Source organism: Ostrea edulis, chromosome 8 (assembly GCF_947568905.1).
Source record: "Ostrea edulis chromosome 8, xbOstEdul1.1, whole genome shotgun sequence".
Lineage (NCBI taxonomy): Eukaryota > Metazoa > Mollusca > Bivalvia > Ostreida > Ostreidae > Ostrea > Ostrea edulis.
In genome coordinates, this window is record NC_079171.1 from 26,426,017 (window position 1) to 26,445,857 (window position 19,841).

The 19,841-nt window shown below is 37.3% G+C and overlaps 1 protein-coding gene across 1 annotated transcript in view; it reads left to right on the forward strand.

The window, feature by feature from the left end:
* Positions 1-19,841, forward strand: part of LOC125672788 (uncharacterized) — a 116,082-nt gene that overhangs the window by 2,970 nt on the left and 93,271 nt on the right. The window contains exons 3-5 of the mRNA XM_056147524.1: positions 5,472-5,522; positions 7,773-7,860; positions 8,931-9,167. Of these exons, the coding sequence (XP_056003499.1) occupies positions 5,475-5,522; positions 7,773-7,860; positions 8,931-9,167 (373 nt within the window). The 5' untranslated portion in view covers positions 5,472-5,474. The remainder of the gene's footprint in view (positions 1-5,471; positions 5,523-7,772; positions 7,861-8,930; positions 9,168-19,841) is intronic.

The following is a 19,841-nucleotide window of genomic DNA, read 5'->3' on the forward strand; positions in this document are numbered from 1 at the left end:
AGAGACATGTATATCTCAGCCCTCGTTATCTTTTTATTTTATTTATTTATTTGTATATATGAATAATTCATTTGTCTTGTTACAATTCTATGATCAAGTTTCTCTTTTTAAATAAAAATTATTTCCCTCAAAATTGTTTATCTGAACTCTCTGCTAATGCAAAGACCGACCTGTGTGTAACTTATATATTCTACGCGAATTCCAAGGTCCCCTTTTTTAAAACCACAATAGAGGTAAGCTAATCCGTGTATTTGAAATTAACATTGTACAGAAGGTGTGAAAATGGGCGGGGTCAATTGAAATGTGACAAAAGAGGTGTTTATATCTTTTGTCTCTAAAACATGAATGCAGTTTTCTATAGGTTTAAAATTGAGGCAAATGCAACAATCTAATTAACATTGGATGTTAGATCCACTCGCATATCTATTGATCATTACTGTAGTTAGTCATTATTTTTTTTATTTATTCATTGATATTATTTATTTCTCTTTCTATTTCAATCATATTAAGACTGAAATTTACCGCGTCGTACATAAGCAATCATTTAAAATGAATCATTATAATTTCTTTCTCAACCTATTTTTAATATCTAAAATACTGCAATTATATTGAAACTATTTGAACCAAATAATACCGAAAAAATCAAAGCATACAGGCCACGCCTACCGTTTCATGCGCAAAGCATTGCAAGCCACGTCTACAAAGTGGTCAGCGTTTCGTGCAAACCGTTCAATGCAAGAATCGTTTTGTACCGTTCCGTGCAAGTGGTGTAGTAGTACGCTTCAGGGTCTGTATGTCCAGTTTGACTTTTGACCATGTGACCACAAAATCAATAGGAGTCATCTTCTCTTGAATATACACCTTTGTACTAAGTTTAATGTCTGTCAAGCAAAGGGTTCTCAAGATATTGAGCAGACAGTATATTCCAATGTCCAGCTTGACCCTTAACCTTTAAACATGTGACCTCAAAATCAATATGGGTCATCTCCTCCTGAAGATATACCAGTGTACCAAGTTTGATGTCCGTCAGGGAAAGGTTCTCAAGATATTGAACGGACAGTATATCCCTATGTCCAGTTTGACCCTTGACCATGGGATCTCAAAAACAATAGTGGTCATCTACTTCTTAGGATGTACCAGTGTGCCAAGTTTGATGTCTTTCAAGCAAAGGGTTCTCCAGATATTGAGAGGACATTATATTCCGATGTCCAGAGTAGATTGACCCTTGACCTTAAAAAAACAATAAGGGTCCTCTTCTACTCAAAACCTACGCACAGATGAAATATCATTATCAAGTGAATGGTTTTCAAGATATTCAGCGGACAACATGTGGTCTACCGACAAGTGCAAACCAATATGCCTCTCTTCTTTGAAGGGGGGGGGGGGGGGGCATAAATATATATATATGAAAAAAATAGTGTTTGTAATTAAATATTTTTTCACATACAATACGAATAGAATCTGAGAGTTCATAAGAATTTACCTTCCCGTGGGGATCCGGGTTAGAATAGGTCATCAGTACTCCTTGCTTATCATAAGAGGCGACTAAATGGGGCGGTTCTTCGGATGAGACCGCAAAAACCAAGGTCCCGTGTCAAAGCAGGTGTGGCACGATAAAGATCCCTCCCTGCTCCATGGTCATAACCGCCGAGCATAGGCCTAAATTTGCAGCCCTTCACCGGCAGTGGTGACGTCTTCATATGAGTGAAATATTCTCGAGAGGGATGTTAAACAATGTACAATCAATCAATCATAAGAAGATACCAGAGGAATTGGCAGGTTTTTTAAAATGCACATTTATTTCAATATTTTGCCTCAAAATTAAATAGATGGAACTGGTAAAAGAGAGTTTCCAATCAAGTTTTTGAATTATTGTCCAAAAATCAAACTTTTTGATACATACTTTGGGATGAGTCATTAGACGTTATTAATAATAGGGTTTTCTAGGTATAGAATAAATAGGATGGGGTCAATATTATATGGGAAAATCTTTAAAAATCTTCTCAAGAAAGTACAAATTTACATGAGTTTCCTGACATAGCGAGGTTCAAGTATGTCAAAATAATAGTCCCTGAGTGTAGAATCAAAGTTTTGCATACAAATATATGGGGGAAATCTTCTAAAGAACCACTGGACCAGGAAAGTACAAATTTCCATGACAACTTTCTGACATAATGTAGATTCAAATGTGTGAGGTAGGATGTGACCACAATACGGGATCATTTTTATACATACAAAAATATAGGGAAAGTCATTAAATATTTTCTTCTTAAGAACCACTGGACCAGGAAAGTACATGTACAAATTTACATGTCAGCTTTCTGACATAGTGTGGATTCAAGTTTATTAAAATCACGACCCCTGGGGGTAGGATGGGGCCATAATAGGGGATCAAAGTTTTACATACACATATATAGGGAAAATCTTAAGATCCACTGGATCAGGAAAGTACAAAGTTACATGAAAGCTTCCTGACAGTGCAGATTCAAGTTTGTTAAAATCATGACCCCCTGAGGGTAGGGTGGGGCCACAATAGGGGATCAAAGGTTTACATACTAATATATAGAGAAAATCTTCTCTGGGCCAGAGAAGTTTACATTTACATGAAAACTTCCTGTTTATAGTTTAGATTCAAGTTTGTAAAAATGATGGCACCCGGGGGTAGGGTGTGACCACAAAAGAGATCAAAGTTTACATGCGAATATATAGGAGAGATATTTAAATATGGGCCAAGGCGACTCAGCTGAGCGATGTGGCCCATATACCTCTTCTTTTAAAGTATAATACATCTAGACTAATATAAGTATTGAGCCAGTACCTACACAGTTATAACATCCTGCGCGGTTGTGCTCAAAAGCCGAGGCGCTAACTTCCTCATTATGATAAAGGTGAAGATATGTTTCTTTAATCCACCAACCGAATTGCACAGTTATAGTAGGTCCACAGATATACAGATACATTGTGACAAAGAAGCTGAACTTCCTTGAAACGGCGGAAAAAACAAGGACATTGCTTTGTGTGATGATGATCAGATATTTCTAGACCTAAGTCAATATTTTAAACAATTATATTAAGGTTGATCGATCCTCATGTGATGTCATATGTGTTTGCAAAAGTCTTAATAAATTAAACTATAAATTAAACTTTGCGCTTGATAGAAATATATCTTTCTCGGAAATTTTATTCATTGGATATAATAAAAAAAATCTAGTAAACTATATATACTGAAAAAGTGTATATTTACTATAGATAATCAATTAATTATCATTAAACAAATGTTTTCAAGGGCAATAACTCCTCTGCTGGAATTTCCTCTACTGGATGTCTATTATACATCGGTTTCCCTAATATCCACAATCAGTCTATACATATTTATGAATTAGCCGTTTTTTAAAACTGTTGATATTTAAATTTTGTCATTATACTCCCCGCAACAAGTTGTGGGTGGTATACTGGAATCGGGTTGTCCGTCTGTCTATCCGTCCGTCCGTCTGTAGACGCAATGGTTTCCGGGCTCTAAAGCATTATCCTTTCCACCTACCATCACCATATCATATATATGGACTACCCATGGGATGAAGATGTTCCCTATCGATTTTGGGGTCCAAAGGTCAAGCGCACTGGACATCGAAGTAGCAATATGGTTTCCGGGCTCTAAAGCGTTATCCTTTCCATCTACAGTCACCATATCATACATATGGACTACCCATGGGATGAAGATGTTCCCTATTGATTTTGGGATCAAAAGGTCAAAGGTCAAGTGCACTGGACATCGAAGTAGTAATATGGTTTCCGGGCTCTAAAGCGTTATCCTTTCCACCTACAGTCACCATATCATATATATGGACTACCCATGGGATGAAGATGTTCCCTATCGATTTTGGGGTCAAAAGGTCATGTGCACTGGATATCAAAGTAGCAATATGGTTCCCGGGCTCTGAAGCGTTATCCTTTCCACCTACAGTCACCATATCATACATATGGACTACCCATGGGATGAAGATGTTCCCTATCGATTTTGAGGTCCAAAGGTCACACGCACTGGACATCAAAGTAGCAATATGGTTTCCATTTAAATTCTTTAATGGCTTTTTTCATCGCATGGAGATGCTGTGTTCCTAGATACCTTTTGGATCATAATACTGAAGTTTTACCTATTACCAACACCCTTTGGGAGATTAGGGTAAGTGGGGGGTATTCTTAGTGAGCATTGCTCACAGTACCTCTTGTTTCAACAAGTTTTTATCTATTTTTATTATTCTGTTTAACGAAAATGTGTGATTTTCTTATGCTGATGTGTACTTCTGTTTTTGTATGTAAGGTGAAGATAACGAACAGTGATCAATCTCATAACATCTTTAAAAAGGTGGCAACATATACATTTGCTTTGGTTATTAATTAAATTAAACTATATTGAGTGGAAATTAATAAAGTTTTCCACTCTTAACCATTAATATTGATAAGTCACATGAGGATGGAACTACCTTAATCTTTAACAAGGGTACACAGTGACAACATTCTATATGACCATATTAAAGTATGGGTGAGTCCAAGATAGTGTAAAGAATGTGGGATATATGTACATAGTTTAGTAGTGTATGGTAACGAAAATATATGTAAATAAGTTTAATGGAAGATAATCGGGTCTTTCCGAATTCAAGGGAAATTCTAGTTTCATCATGTTAAAAATATTACCTTTTCATGTAGTACATTTCACTTTCAAGCCTACGTTATGAAATATTATTTCCAGCTTTTACGAATCTGAATTAGAGACCCAGTTCTTGAAGTGCAGTGTTAGAGACGCAGTTCTTGAAGTGCAGTGTTAGAAATCTGCAAAAAGGGACTAATCGTTTTAAATCTACAGAGGGGAGTAAGCGATAGCAATCTACAGAAGGGGATATACTCTGCATCGTGGAATTGAGCACTTGATATCGAGATAGCGTTGGAAATCTAGAGGTGGCTAGGCGATAGTAATCTACCGAGGTGGCTAGGCGAAGGTAATCTACCAAGGTAATCAGCAGATGGGAATCTGCAATGGTGGCTAGGCGTTGGTAAACCACAGAGGTGGGCAGGCGCTAGAAATCTACGGAGCAGACGAAGTATTATACCCGGAATATATAACGATCTAGTTTGCCAATGCATGTACAACTTATAATTGGGTCAAATACTGTCTGACATGTTCCATACCGATTGCTAGGACATTCTTTACACACTGATTTTAACTGCTGATTACTTCATTAAGCTCATCGGGATATAGGACTCAAGGCGCTATGACCGGTTAACAGGGGATGCTTAGTCCTCATAGGAACCTAATCCCACCTCTTGTTTGTCCGCCCTTTTAATTTTGTATTGGCTATAGTAGTGTCGTTATATTCACCTTTCATAATGTACATCTGTCTTTGGGTCACGTTCAGATAAATTCATTTAACAAATTTTACAAGTCTTATAATGTATTTAGTCTGTTTTAACAGGAGATGGCTTCTAATGAAAACCTAGTTGAAGATCTGTCACAGATTAAAAAGGTATTAAGGATTTAAAAAACATTTTCTTTGATTCACAGGGAATGTCCTAACCATTTTACAAAAATGTACTTCCAAGATGTATACTTTTTCTTGAATGAATGCAATTTACTAGAAAATTTACGAAAATATATTCTCTTACTCTATGACAATTGCCGCATCGAAAACTACAGTTGTGTCTTTTAAAGACGGTAAGTATATGTAATTACCCCCCCCCCCCCCTACTCACAATTAATTACCAGTACAGGGATATGATAATTTAGATCAAAATTATATAACGGCTTAATTTTTCGTCGTCTTTACTGCAGCCAGCATGTAAATCATTAAGGTTACTCAGGTGAGCGACGAGGCCCATAAGCCTCTCGTTCTGTTTGTCATTCCAGGGGCGGATCCAGACGGAGATTGGAATCCCTTTTGTGAGACAACGTTTGCATAAATCACTCACTTTGAGGGTTTCCCCCCCCCCCCCTTTGAAAAAAAACTAAATTCAATTGTAGAACTCCCCTATAGTTTAAAGATTCCACGATTCGTCGCTGCATTTATACAGTGCATTATCTTTTCGATTATTGCGTTTGACGAGAAGAAACAATGAATACAAACACATTCGCAATACTGAGCTTTAAATTTTGAGATTATGAACGACCGTTCATTTAGTCTTTGATGAACTATTCAGCAACACGGGTTACAATTGCATTCGAAAATCATTAATACTTGTTAATACATGTCATCAATACAGATATATCATTCGTGTTGGAGAAGGTATATTTGATTTGGAGCTCCAAGATTGATTTATTAGTCCCCTACCGACGAAGAAGAAGGGGGATTTAGGTTTGCACTCCGTCTGTCTGTGTTTCTGTCAAGACTTTTTTTTCTGTTTTTACCATATTTATTTGATATGTGGTACATTGCTTTGCCATAACAAGTTACAGATCAAGTTTTAATTTCCTCTCGGTCCATTGATTTTTCACTAAGTTATGGCCCTTGAGCTTAGAAAAATAGCATGAATTATCAACTTGTTTTATCTCTGGAGGATCCGAGGTAGAATAGGTCCTCAATACCCTTTGCTTGTCGAAGAAGCGACTAAATGAGGTCGGTCCTTCGGATGAGACTGCAAAAAACCGAGGTCCTGTGTCACAGCAGATGTGGCACGATAAAGAACCCACCCAGCTCAATGGCCATAAGTGCCGAGGATAGCCCTAGAGCAGTAATTTGTGTTATACCATGAAAACCGAGGTCCCGTGTCACAGCAGGTGTGGTACGGTAAAGATTCCTCCCATCTCAAACGCCATATTTGAAGCGCTTCACTTGTATTGGTGACGTCTCCATATGAATGAAATATTCTCGAGAGGGCCGTTAAACAATCAATCAATCCGGACTTTGCTCACCTGAGCCGAAGGGTCAAGTGAGCTTTTCTGATAAATTTTCCTAGAACCATTCGACCAATTTCAACCACAAAGTATCCTTGGATGAAGGGGATTCACGTTTGTTTGTATGAAGGGTCATATCCCTTCAAAGGGGAGATAATTACAAAAATGCAAATATTGGATGTGTTCATTTAAAAATCGTCTTCTCAAGAATCACTAAACCAGAAAAGCTGACATTCAAATGAAAGATTCCTAACAAAGTGGTGATTCATGTAGAAATCATGACCACTGACCCTGGGGTTACGAAGGAGCCTCAATAGGGGATCAGTTTCACCTGCAAAAGTATAGGTAACCAAACGTGGCACAAATCATCCTTCGCTGAAATGTGTTATGATATACCATATCCGTCTACAAGAGGATATGATAATTAATGAATTGGTAGTCAAGTTTATTAATGAAGTTTGATAATAAATGAATCCTTAGTCGTTACATTTGAAAATCTTTTTCTAAACCAAACTGCTTGTATAATGATAGTTTTAGGGTTGGGTCATTTAAAAATCTTCCTCTCAAGAACCTCTGGGGCTAAGAAGTTTACATTTACATGAAAGCTTACGGACATAGTGCATATTCAAGTTTGTAAAAATCCTGTCCACCAGGGTTAGTTTGGGACCATGATAGGGATAAAAGTTTTACATACGAATATGTATGAAAAAAATTTAAATATGGGACAAGGTGAGCAATGTGGCCCATGGATCTTGTTGTACTTGCAAATATTTATTTGATATTCGATACACTGCTTAGCCATAACAAGTTACAGATCAAGTTTGAATTTCATCTCGAGCTTTATTCCTTCAATAATGTGTTTCAAAGCGATTGCTCATTGTTCTAGGAAATCCAGACCCACTTTGCAGTGAGTGACAAAGTTTCAAAATGCAGTACATTTGCTGGAATGAAAATCGTTGATTTCTTTGACATAGGTAATGTATAAAGTGGAATTTTTAAACACTTTAAAATGAAAGGTGAAGATAACGAACAGTAATTAATTCCATAACTCATATAAGCAACACAAAATAGAGAGTTGGACAAACACTGACCCCTGGACACACCAGACGTGCGATCAGGTGCCTAGGAGGAGTAAGCATCCCCTGTTGACCGGTCACACCCGCCGTGAGCCATATACCTTGATCAGGTAAACGGAGGTATCCGTAGTCAAAATTTGTGTGCCAACAATGGTCTAACAATCGGCATGAAACATGTCAGACAGCATTTGACCCAATGAAAGGTTGTAGTGGCAAACTAGATCGTGATAACGACCATAGAATTTGCGAAATGCCGACTTTAAACGAGACTGTAACATCAACCTGTTTGTCAGTATCCTGTCTCGATTTAAAAACTGGCCATACACAGTATAAGCTCTTGAGTATGGAATCAGTCGAGAGATATAAACACCATCGAGAGATATTAACACCATATGTCAGTGATAATGGAGTATTGCTTCATATATATGGGAAGTTGACGATGGAGAAGCTGAAATCATCTAGTTTGTCATAAAGTTGAGTTGTCAGTTTACCGTTAATATCTACTTTCAATAAAATATCTAAGTAAGAAGCAGAAGTGCACGACTCTGGTGTGTTTTATTTGGAGTTGACTGGGATATATGGAATCGACATATGAATCTGAATTTTAAATTTGGGTAAATACATAACCAATATATATTATATATATATATATATATAATGAGCTCTAGAAACCGGGGATATGACGACATAGCTACTCAAGAATTCCGGACCGCTTTCTCTATTCCAGGTAATTGACTTATCATATGTCAGTGATACCATAAGAATTTCTAAAACCTATACTGATGAACTTTCCGTTTGAAATACAATACACACCAAATTCGCGAAATTGAATAAAATATCACAGTAATACGGGCCCATCTGCAGTGGCATGTATGTTTTAAAATCACTGTGCTCCACAAGACCGTAGAACTGAGATTCCAAGATGCGACAACCTAATTTTGATGGAAAAGTTGAATTATATTTTGAAGATGAAATCAAAGTAGGATTACGGGTTGTCCGTGGAACTGATTGGTGCCAAGGAAACGAGGATGGAGGGAATGGAAATGTGGGGAATGTGGTGAAAATCTTTGACGACTCTAAACAGGTACGCGTACAGTGGGATTCCCAGACCACCCTGGACGATAAGAAAAACGTCGACATCTTTAATTACAGAACAGGGAAGGGCAATAAATACGATCTGCTGATTTTTGATAACGCACAGACAGGTAAGAGCATCGCTAATTTGAAATGATTTTGTACAGATACGCAACAAATAGGTAAATCTAATTCATCTGTAGCATTAAAACTATCAACATATGCAATACAATAATCCTTAAAAATAACGCGTCTTCATCGAAATCAAACTGCATACCGGTATATGTATCCCGATAAAGAAAAGCAGAGTATTAATTTTTCGCTGAATGTTTTCAAATAATTTCTAAATTTCATACATTTCATACATTTTTTGATCTGTGAATTGTCTGATTCATTTACAGTGTAATGTTGTTTATTGGGTAGGTATTCTACAGAATTTGATGGGGAAAAAAACATGTTTTCATAACATCTTAAGGAGGTATGCAACACCAGAGAAATTTGATATGGATGAAAAGTGAAGGATATGTACAACAATAATTTGAAATTGAAAACTTTCAAATTTACTTTATTTATTCCAGAAATGCAGTTTTAGTTCAAAGCATTCTGGAAAAAATTTAAAGCCCCTGCTGGCTAGGAGGTTATAAAAGTTGGCTCGGGCTCCAGCTCCAACTCTAGCTCGAAAACAAGATTTGGAGTATGGCTCCAAATAATTTTAGGTTATGAAAACTGGCTCAAGCTCTGGCTCCAAATCAGGCTCGAAAGTTGTCTTGAAATTTTGAGCCAGAGCACATACTCGAAATGTGGGTTATAAAACTTTTGAGTAAGGAAATCATACTCCAAATGGAGTATGCCATACTTAAATCTCGAGTAAGCTCAATAGCTTACTTGAGATTTAAAGTATGTACTCAAAGTGTCGTTTGCTTTTATAAAAATGGCTGCATGCCGACAAATGCTAATTAGGAAACGTGCTCCACACAATATCAGAGACAGATCATGCAACCCTTTAGAAGAATTATCTGCAGATGATGTTTTTGCAAGATATATATTCCTACCACACACCATTATGGATCTCTTGCGTCAGCTGCCAAACATAACATCTCCAACTCAGCGGAACCTTCCAATTCCACCCCTCCTTCAATTACTATTAACGCTGAGATTTCTAGGTTGGATTTTACAGGGCTTGAAATATGTCCTATGTAGTCATTTTTACTATTTTCTGTCATTTTTAATGTGAAATTTATGAAATAATACAAATTTTAAGGGTTTTGGAAAAAAATAAGTTCTCCCAAAAAAAAAAGTTATTAGATAAATCGAAATTTTGTCATTAATTCTCTGAGAGCAAAAGAAATTATTGCTTTCTTTATCGTTTACATTTTTCTAAACAAGATACCATGATTTACCTTAAATTCTATAAGTTTAGGGGGGGGGGGGGTTACTGTCCCTGAAACGTTCTACTTCCCCACTTAAACGGTGAACGCAAAGCGGGATATTTCGGATTTTACTCTTGATTGTACTTATTTTATAACAAAGGTAGGGAATATATATATATATATGTGTGTGTGTGTGTGTGTAAAAGCACGAAAACCCAACAACACCCTACTTTCTTAAAGTGTCGGATCTGAGAAGATACAAGGCAAGTAAAGAAATTCATAAAAGCACCGAAAAGGCAGTTTATCAACAGTGTATCATTCTTGTTACTAATGTAGTTTATTGATACTTGTCGTTTTTCGTGGTGTGTGTTATTTGTTTATGTAATATACGTCTCTTGATAAAGACGCGGGTTGCGTCGAAAATTTGAGTTTTAAATAACCAACAGTGTCGTGGCCTTTTCAGTGCTTATATATATATATATAAACCACAGAAAATTTCACTTTATTTGGATACCCACTTCCGCCCCTACCCGGGGTTGAACTCACGACCTGCGGAACCAAATCTCCTAGCAGCATGTAACCAGCGCGCTAGACCCGCTCGACCATCTAGCGCGCTGGTTACATGCTGCTAGGAGATTTGGTTCCAGATGGTCGAGCGGTCTAGCGCGCTGGTTACATGCTGCTAGGAGATTTGGTTCCGCAGGTCGTGAGTTCAACCCCGGGTAGGGGCGGAAGTGGGTATCCAAATAAAGTGAAATTTTCTAAAAGTCTAAAAACATGCTTTCGATGACGATGGAATTCTCGTCACGCTGTCACACGCTACACGGTCATTGAGAATGGAAATGGGATACAGTTATTAACGTACAATTAAGAGGATCATACATGATACACATTGCATCGAAATATTTCATATATATATATATATTTAAAGTCTCTTTTTTGGAAGTAAAATACAGAAAAAACACTTTGTTGAAACACGACTATATATATATATATAATACATCTGTATGTCTATTTCTCATGAAATGATCGTACACAGGGTGGTATAGCACTAACAAACGTTCTCTACACTTACTATGCTCCTTCCGGAAGAGCGCAAGTGCGCAAGCGCACCTTGATTAGCATATCAAAATAAACAATATTGTAAACGTATCAAGTACGAACGTTGCACGCGTCTTAATTGAAGTAGTAGCTAGTAGCGAAACTGCACTGTACGTACAAATTATGGAGAATTTTAAAGTGTTGCCCTTTAAATCGATAAATTTAGAGAGGGGGAAATCGAGTAGGAAAAGAAGGGACTTTTGGTTTTTCTTCTGAATCAGAAACTGTACTTGAGGGGTTATAGGAAAAGTTAAAAAATTCAGGTGCAGCATTTCTTCCTGGAGTCCTGTGGCAAACTGTGCAGTTTGATCTATGAGAAGTGTACAAATGCTTCACAGGAATTTTGATTGAAAATATTTTTCCTTGCGCTTTATTTGTGCGAAAGTAAAAGCATTTTGAGCGACACGAATTGCAAATTTTGTTCGGATGGATACTTTTATCATCATACTGAATATCAATTTTGAAAAGGGAAATAAGTTCATTTCTGTATGGAGCAACTGGACAATAAGCTCGACTTTTCCTTTTTTGAAGGCTACCACATACTCGACAAAATTTTGTCAGATTTTCAATATGTGTGGAAGCATTTTGCAACTCCTCAAACTCCATCTCAGACATCATGCAATGAATACTGCATACTGACTAATATGATCCTAAAAAAAGGTATAGAGTGTAAGGACAGTGAATTACACAATTACAAATATATTATAAATGAGAGACAAATTAAATTAAGCTATGGATAGCTACTATACTAAGCCAAAAGTAATTGGTGCACACTGTCACTGCACTGCAATAAAAAAAAGCATATATGAACCTCCCTACCCCAACTGGTAGCTACTACTTTGCTAAGCTAATGCAATGTATACCACCAATATGTATGTGTAAAATGCACATATGTACACTGGCAGTCGCTGCACTGTGTATCAGATATATGCATACATATATTTCGTTACAAAGTAATAATTCAGATCTAGCAATTTCTGAAATGTAAAAAAACAACCTTTAATCAGACAGAAACATCCAATCATGAACGAACACCCAATCTCAATTGGGGTGATCGACGCAAAAATCCATAGAACGACGCATAATGAACCTTTGCGAAATCGAAAGTAGAAAGCCTAAATAATTTCAAACAATTGTCACAAAATCTGAAGAAATTGCACATAATTGTCTAAACTTGTTTAATTTTTGCATCTTTAATATGTAAATCCCTTTTTTTAACCTACCATAACTTTAAAAAAAATCGCCAAAATTCCAAATATTAACCGATTTCTTTGCTGTTTGCATGTCACGTTAGAGTTAAAAAAGAGTTATCAAAGGGCAATAACTGCGCATACTTCATTCGGAAATTACCTATACTATTTTTAGTTGCGCAGTTAGCTAGACGAATCGAAGCGTGGGCAAAGAACGATAACTCATTTTCAATATGGTGGTCAATTTGCATAATTTATTCAAGAGCAAAAGTTGCATTGACGTTTGTTAGTGTATAGGTACCTCGTGTTGATGCCTGAACGCTTCTAAATAGTATAAAAGGTTCATTCCCACGTACATTTTGTGTAATTCACTATATTGCAACTACATGTACAGTATATCGACCTGAGGAAATAATCTCAGAATTAATGTATGTACAAAATCGTGTCACCATGAATTACATTTAGATTGTGCAATATAGATTTGTATATATTTGATGCGGATAAAACTGTTTATTGTATACTGAACTACTCGTATATTATATGTAGGACAGAAATGTACGAGAAAAATTACATCTTTATATTAGAGATTGATTGATTGTATCTTGCTTAACGTCTCGCTCGAGAATATTTCACTCATATGGAGACGTCACCAAGACCGGTGAAGGGCTTCAAATTTAAGCCTATGCTCGGCGCTTACGGCCATTGAGCAGCGAGGGTTCTTTAGCGTGCCACACGTACTGTGACACGGGACATCTGTTTTTAAGGCATCTCCGAGGACCCGTGACTATCACATCTTATGCCGAGCGTTTGGCGATGGAACTGTCACTACCTGTTTTAACGACTTAGGTCTGTCGCGGCCGGGGTTCGAACCCCAGCCTTCCGCATGCGGGGCGAACGCTCTAACCTCTCTACCAAACGATACAAAAGTTTCAAAGGTTGGGGAAAGGAGTAAATACATTTATTTCATAAACATAGGCGTAAAATAATCAGAAATACTTGTCAAATCAGTTTGACATTTTGGCACGATTGTGCATTGAAATGTAGCATCAAGTTACTTTTTTAAGATAGCAGGGGGGGGGGGGGGGGGGGCTTAAGGAAAAAGATGACTTGTGTAAAATTCTTGTGAAATGAGACAAAATAATAATAATAAATTGTGCTTTTACCCAACCTTGTAAATGCAAAAATGATAATTGGGGGGGGGGGGGGGATTGTTGGGGGATGTGAGGTATTTATTGATTGTCATAAACTGCCTAATTTTTGTACATGTACCAGCACTCGTCCTGTGCAACGTGTGCATGTATAAGGGTTGAATCCATAACTGCAGGTTCTTACATTCTTCTCTCATTCAGAACTAACCCCCCACACTTTTAAACCAAACAATAATTATGTTTTGTAATATAATGAAAATGATTTATTCTATTTTGGTGAGTGATCTGCAATTTTCCTTGAATTTTCACAGTTGATAATCCTGACATTTGAACTTTATAAATTAAATTTTTGATATAAGAAAATTAAAGTTTACTTTCATTCTTACGCACACGTTCCTTTTTCATTTTTGCCTTACTATGAAGATCGATCCTTTCACTTTGGTGTAACGGCGATTTGTGAACGGTGAACGCAAAACTGTAAACGGAGAGCGAACGGGAAAATGGTAAAGTATCTAATGGACACAGACTACCAATTATTTTGCTATACATTCCTTTATAACATAAAAATTAATATAAAAAATTCCACCGCCTCAACTTACTTGAAATTTGACACAGACTTAGAGCAATTCAGGTCCAAAAATATTTGTGAATTTCAGGAAAATCCACCGCACACAAGTCCTGTTATGACACCGCAAGTAACCCCTACCCTGCATATTTCCCTTTCCCTTTGAGAAGCAGGTAAACAATGACCTATTTACACCCTTCCTTTCCTACTACACACCTAAGAGCAGAATTTCCGATTATTATAATTTTTTAATTTTTTTTTCAGACCCTCTTCTTTCCATCTATGCCCTATAATAAACACAAATCCACCCCACATACATCCCCAAGAATTTTTAAGGAAAAAAAAACTCTATTTATAAACGGGCACTACAATGAAATAGGGGTAAAATTAGTAGTCTGTAACCTAATGTTTCAGGGATTGTAAATCCGCCACTGGCTATACAGCTCTGCAGACGATAGCGAAATTTTATGTAAATGTCTATGATATATACATGAAACACAGTAAAAATGGTAATATACAAGCATATATATTTTACAGAAATTACATCTTATTCAACGAATATTTCTTTTTAAAAAACATTTAGAACGTTTTAGCAAAGTACTGGCACTAAATGACTTTTATAAGGATTGGAATATTGCTCTGAACTGCCGTCAACATAAACACATGGGCGCCGCCATTACGGAAGAAGTTTAAAAAAGGCCGCTTGTGTAATTAAAAAAAGTTTTGAGTACGAGCTCGAAAACTGGAGTAAGTACTCCTAGGAGTACATACTCGAAATGTTTTATAACCTTAGAATCTGACCACGTACTCCTAGGAGTATGATTTTGAATTCGAGCTAGAGTTGGAGCTGGAGCCCGAGCCAACTTTTATAACCTCCTAGCCTGGACTCGAACACACAATCTACAATTCAGCAGCCGACGTGCTGAACTACTCGGCTATGCGATAATTTTTCGAATGAATAGATAAATATTGCTGATATTCATATTTTCATCCATGTTTTAGAAGGAAGTCGGCCATTATGACGATGTAGAGTACTTCCTTAAAATCAATCCCTGTAACCCGCAATAGTCTTAACAGGTTGTGAACACTTCCCCTATAGCGAAATATTCTCGCTAAAATGCGATTATCCCCCCTTAGTGAGAAAGTAAACATCATAAACAGGTGTTTTGACGTCTTTATTTAACATAATGGTAAATCCCGTGCAGCGCTGAATAAGTGCGACACACACTCAACATGATGCGAATTGATTCTATGAAATTGACATTGCATATCAAAGTTGCTGAATGAGAGGGAAGCAGTCTGAAATCCAATACACATCGTGAGTGTTTTTGTTTTGATTAATATATTTGCAGAAATATCAGACATTTTAGCACTTTTGCTTCTTTTCACGTGAAACACGAAGATATGTACTCCACGGGTGCTTTTCTCGGTTGTACGGGATATCCCGTTTTCGCGAGAATATCTCGCTTTAAGGGGAGTGCTCCCAACCTGTTTAAGTTCCAAATATATGATATTTGAGCAGCAACAGTCTATCAAATATAAGGGTTCTCAAGATTGGATTGCGTAGTTTTTAAATGTAGCGCGCTCAACGCCACAACGCTTGCCGTCTCCATATGAGTGAAAAATTATCGAGAGGAACGTTAAACAATATGTGGGAGGATTGATTGATGTTTTTCCGCCACACTCAACAATTTTTCAGTAATCTTGTGGCGACCAGTTTTTTGTTTTTGTGTTTTTTTTGGTGGAAGAGAGAACCCAGATACAATGTACCTGGGAAGAGACCACCGACCTTCCGAAAGTAAACTGGGAAACTTTCTCACTTACCGGCACGAGCGGGATTCGAACCCGCGCCGACAGAAGTGAGAGGCCGTGTGATTTTGAGCGCGATGCTCTAACCACTCGGCAACGGAGGCCACACTTATATGTGGGAGGAGAGAATGATACAAGACATATCACAGGGTTCGATGCTATCATTTTTAGGCATTAGTCCAGCCGGACTAGTGCCTGATTACTTTCACTAGTCCGCAGGGAATTTGGAAATAAATGTGTAATACAATGTACTTATAATAGTAATACTTTCCTTTTAAATGCAGAACACATATAGATGAAGCTCTAGATGTAAATTTTGCTCTCTGAATCTCAACACATTTTTGTGAAACGATGAATTTTCTTCATGTTATTTTATGGTATCTTAATTTAAGATTAGCACACCCAGAGACAAAAGAGCATGTTTTATCTACGGCCCCCTTTGATTGATCTTTACAAATTGTACAAAACACTAGTCCTGTGCTTTTTATACACCCGTCTTAAGGAGGTATGCTACACCAGAGAAATTTGATGTAGATGAAAAGTGGAGGACATGTACAACAATATTTTGAAGTTGAAAATTTTAAAATTTACTTTATTTTGTCAAAAAAGACAGTTTTAGTAGAAGGTAATCTGAAAAAAATTTAAAACCCCTGCTGGACTCGAACCTGCGACCTACATTTCAGCAGTCGGTATTCAAACCTACTGAGCTACTCGGCTAGGTATTTAAATGGAAAAGGAAAAGACAAATATTGCTGATATCGATTTTTTCATCCATGTTTTTAAAGGAAGTCAGCCATTATGACGATGTAGAGTACTACCTTAAGACGGGATGTATTATGGTATGGCGTTCATGTCCGTCCGTCTGTTAGCTTTTTCGTGTCCGACCCGTAACTTAAATACTACAAGGCCTAGAATCATCAAACTTTGTCTGTAGATACATCTTGGGTAGAAAGTGTGTCGCACATTAAAACCAGGTCACTGTGACTTTTCATTAAGAAGATATCCGTCTGTCCCTCCGTCTGTTAGCTTTTTCGTGTCCGACCCGTAACTTAAATACTACAAGGCCTAGAATCATCAAACTTTGTCTGTAGATACATCTTGGGTAGAAGGTGTGTTGCACATTAAAACCAGGTCACTGTGACTTTTCATTAAGAAGATATCAGTCTGTCCGTCCGTATGTTAGCTTTTTCGTGTCCGACCCGAAACTTAAATACTACAAGGCCAAGAATCATCAAACTTTGTCTGTAGATACATCTTGGGTAGAAGGTGTGTTGCACATTAAAACCAGGTCACTGTGACTTTTCATTAAGAAGATATGGCCATATATGGCAAAAACTTGTTCAGTTCATAACCTGAAAACTATTAGACCTAGAATCACCAAAATTGGTCAACTAATGCATCTTAGGTAGAAGGTGTGTCGCATCCTACTTTAAGGTCACTGTGACATTTAATTAAGGTGATATAAAAAAAAATGTTTTAATGGGTACAATCTATACTGTTAACAATATGTGGGGCATATCATGTGCCGTGGCGGTGCACTTTATTTCAAAATATAACCAGTCTCGATATTTCGTCCAAGATTCCTGGAAATCTCGTAATCGGCGAGTCCGATAATACTCTCGGTATCTGCTTTGAAAAGTCCGACAGCTTCTTATGTTTCTCCATTGCGGCAAACAAATCATGATCACTAAAACGCTTTACTTCTCTAAAATCAAGTTCTCCAAGTAAGCGTTGACTTGACTAGGTATATTTCGTCACCACCCACCATCCTAGATAGCTAAAAATGGGGGGTTGGGGGGGGTTCCGTTAAATCGTCGACAATCGTACATCGATAAATTCAAGTTGTTAAGCAAACATTTTTATTAGACCGATCAGACTGACTAGGCACAGATTTTATTAGTCTGAAACTAACGTTAGTGTCGAACCCTGTATCACTATGTGGCCACTATTGCGAAATGCTGACTTCAATCGAGACTGTTAAAACCCCTGTACCATCAACTTGTTTGTCAGTAGCTTACCTCGATTTAAAAACTGGCTATACACAGAACAAGCTCTTGCATATCGAATCAGTTGAGATATATAAATACCATATGCAGGTGATAATTGAATATTGCTACATAAATATGGGAAGTTGACGATGGAGAAGCTGAAATCATCCCGTTTGTAATATAGTTGAGTTGTCAGTTTGCCGTTAATGTTTACTTCCAATAAAATATCGAAGTATGAGCAGAAGTGGACGACTCTGTGGTGTCCTTTATTTCAAGTTCACAGGGATATATCAAATCGACATATGAATGAAAGATATTGTTAATAGACAAAACGTCATCGATATATCTAAATGTCGAATTGAAGGTCACAGCGAGAGATTTTTTCTTCTCGCGTAGAAGTTTTTGAATAAATTCTGCTTGATATGAATATAGAAACAGGTCAGCTAACAATGGAGCACAATTCGTGCCCATGGGAATTCCGACAGACTGTTGGAAGATATATATAGCCATGTTCGCCCTTCCTAAAGACTGAACCTTGACCAAGGGTCCGTGAATTCCACACTTGTAGTAAAGGAATTGATGGACGTCATAATAATGCATTTGGTTTTTCTCCCATGTGTGGTGGAGTAAAGATTTTTGAAAATTTGACATTTTTGGCAGTTTTTGTCCTATTCATGTGGCCTTTGGAGAGCTAAGATTATAAATGTCACGATTTACATTCCGCGTGTCCAAAAGAAGTTTTACACCTTGTTGTTTTCTAGAGGCAGTTAATAAATGTAAAATTGTTAACGGACGACGACCAACAGCAGGTCATCTTTGACGCTTGCGTTGTTTTCGTGTGTTTATGGAGGATGTCACGTGTAACGCTATGATGATTGAATAGTAATAGTTTGTCCAACTCTTCAGTTATTCCACAGATAATCATTCCTTTGTCTTTTAAAATACAATGTTGTTCTTCTGCACTTATTTTCTAGACAAGTGGGTTTGTTTACGTTTATATGGAAATAGTTATGTATCCATTCATGATGTATTGCGGAGTTTAGGGAAATAATTTTAAAAACTCCACGTGTTTTAATTAAGACAGCTACCAGGCTTTTTTTTTTTTTTAAAGAATTGAATGTTTCATTATATAAAACAAAATCGGAATATTAAATTCTTGTAGATTGATTGATTGTATCTTGTTTAATGTCTTGCTCGAGAATTTTTCACTCATATGGAGACGTCACCAAGACCTATGAAGGGCTTCAAATTTAGGCCTATGCTCGGCGCTTACGGCCATTGAGCAGTGAGGGTTCTTTAGCGTGCCGCACCTACTGTGACACGGGTCATCAGTTTTTAAGGTCATCTTCGAGGACCCGTGACATTCACACCTGATGCCGAGCGTTTGGCGATGGAGCTGCCACTACCTGTTTTAACTACTTAGGTCTGTCAAAGCAGGGATTCGAACCCGGCCTTCCGCATGCGAGGCGAACGCTTTAACCTCTCGACCACCGCGGCGGTCAAATTCTTGTAGGTCATTGACAGAATGCGTAACGCGACTTGTGGTGAGAGGTGCTTCGTACAATGTATCACGTACATACGATGTATTATGTCGTAGATGTGACATAAAATTATCTTTTATTTCATCAATCAGA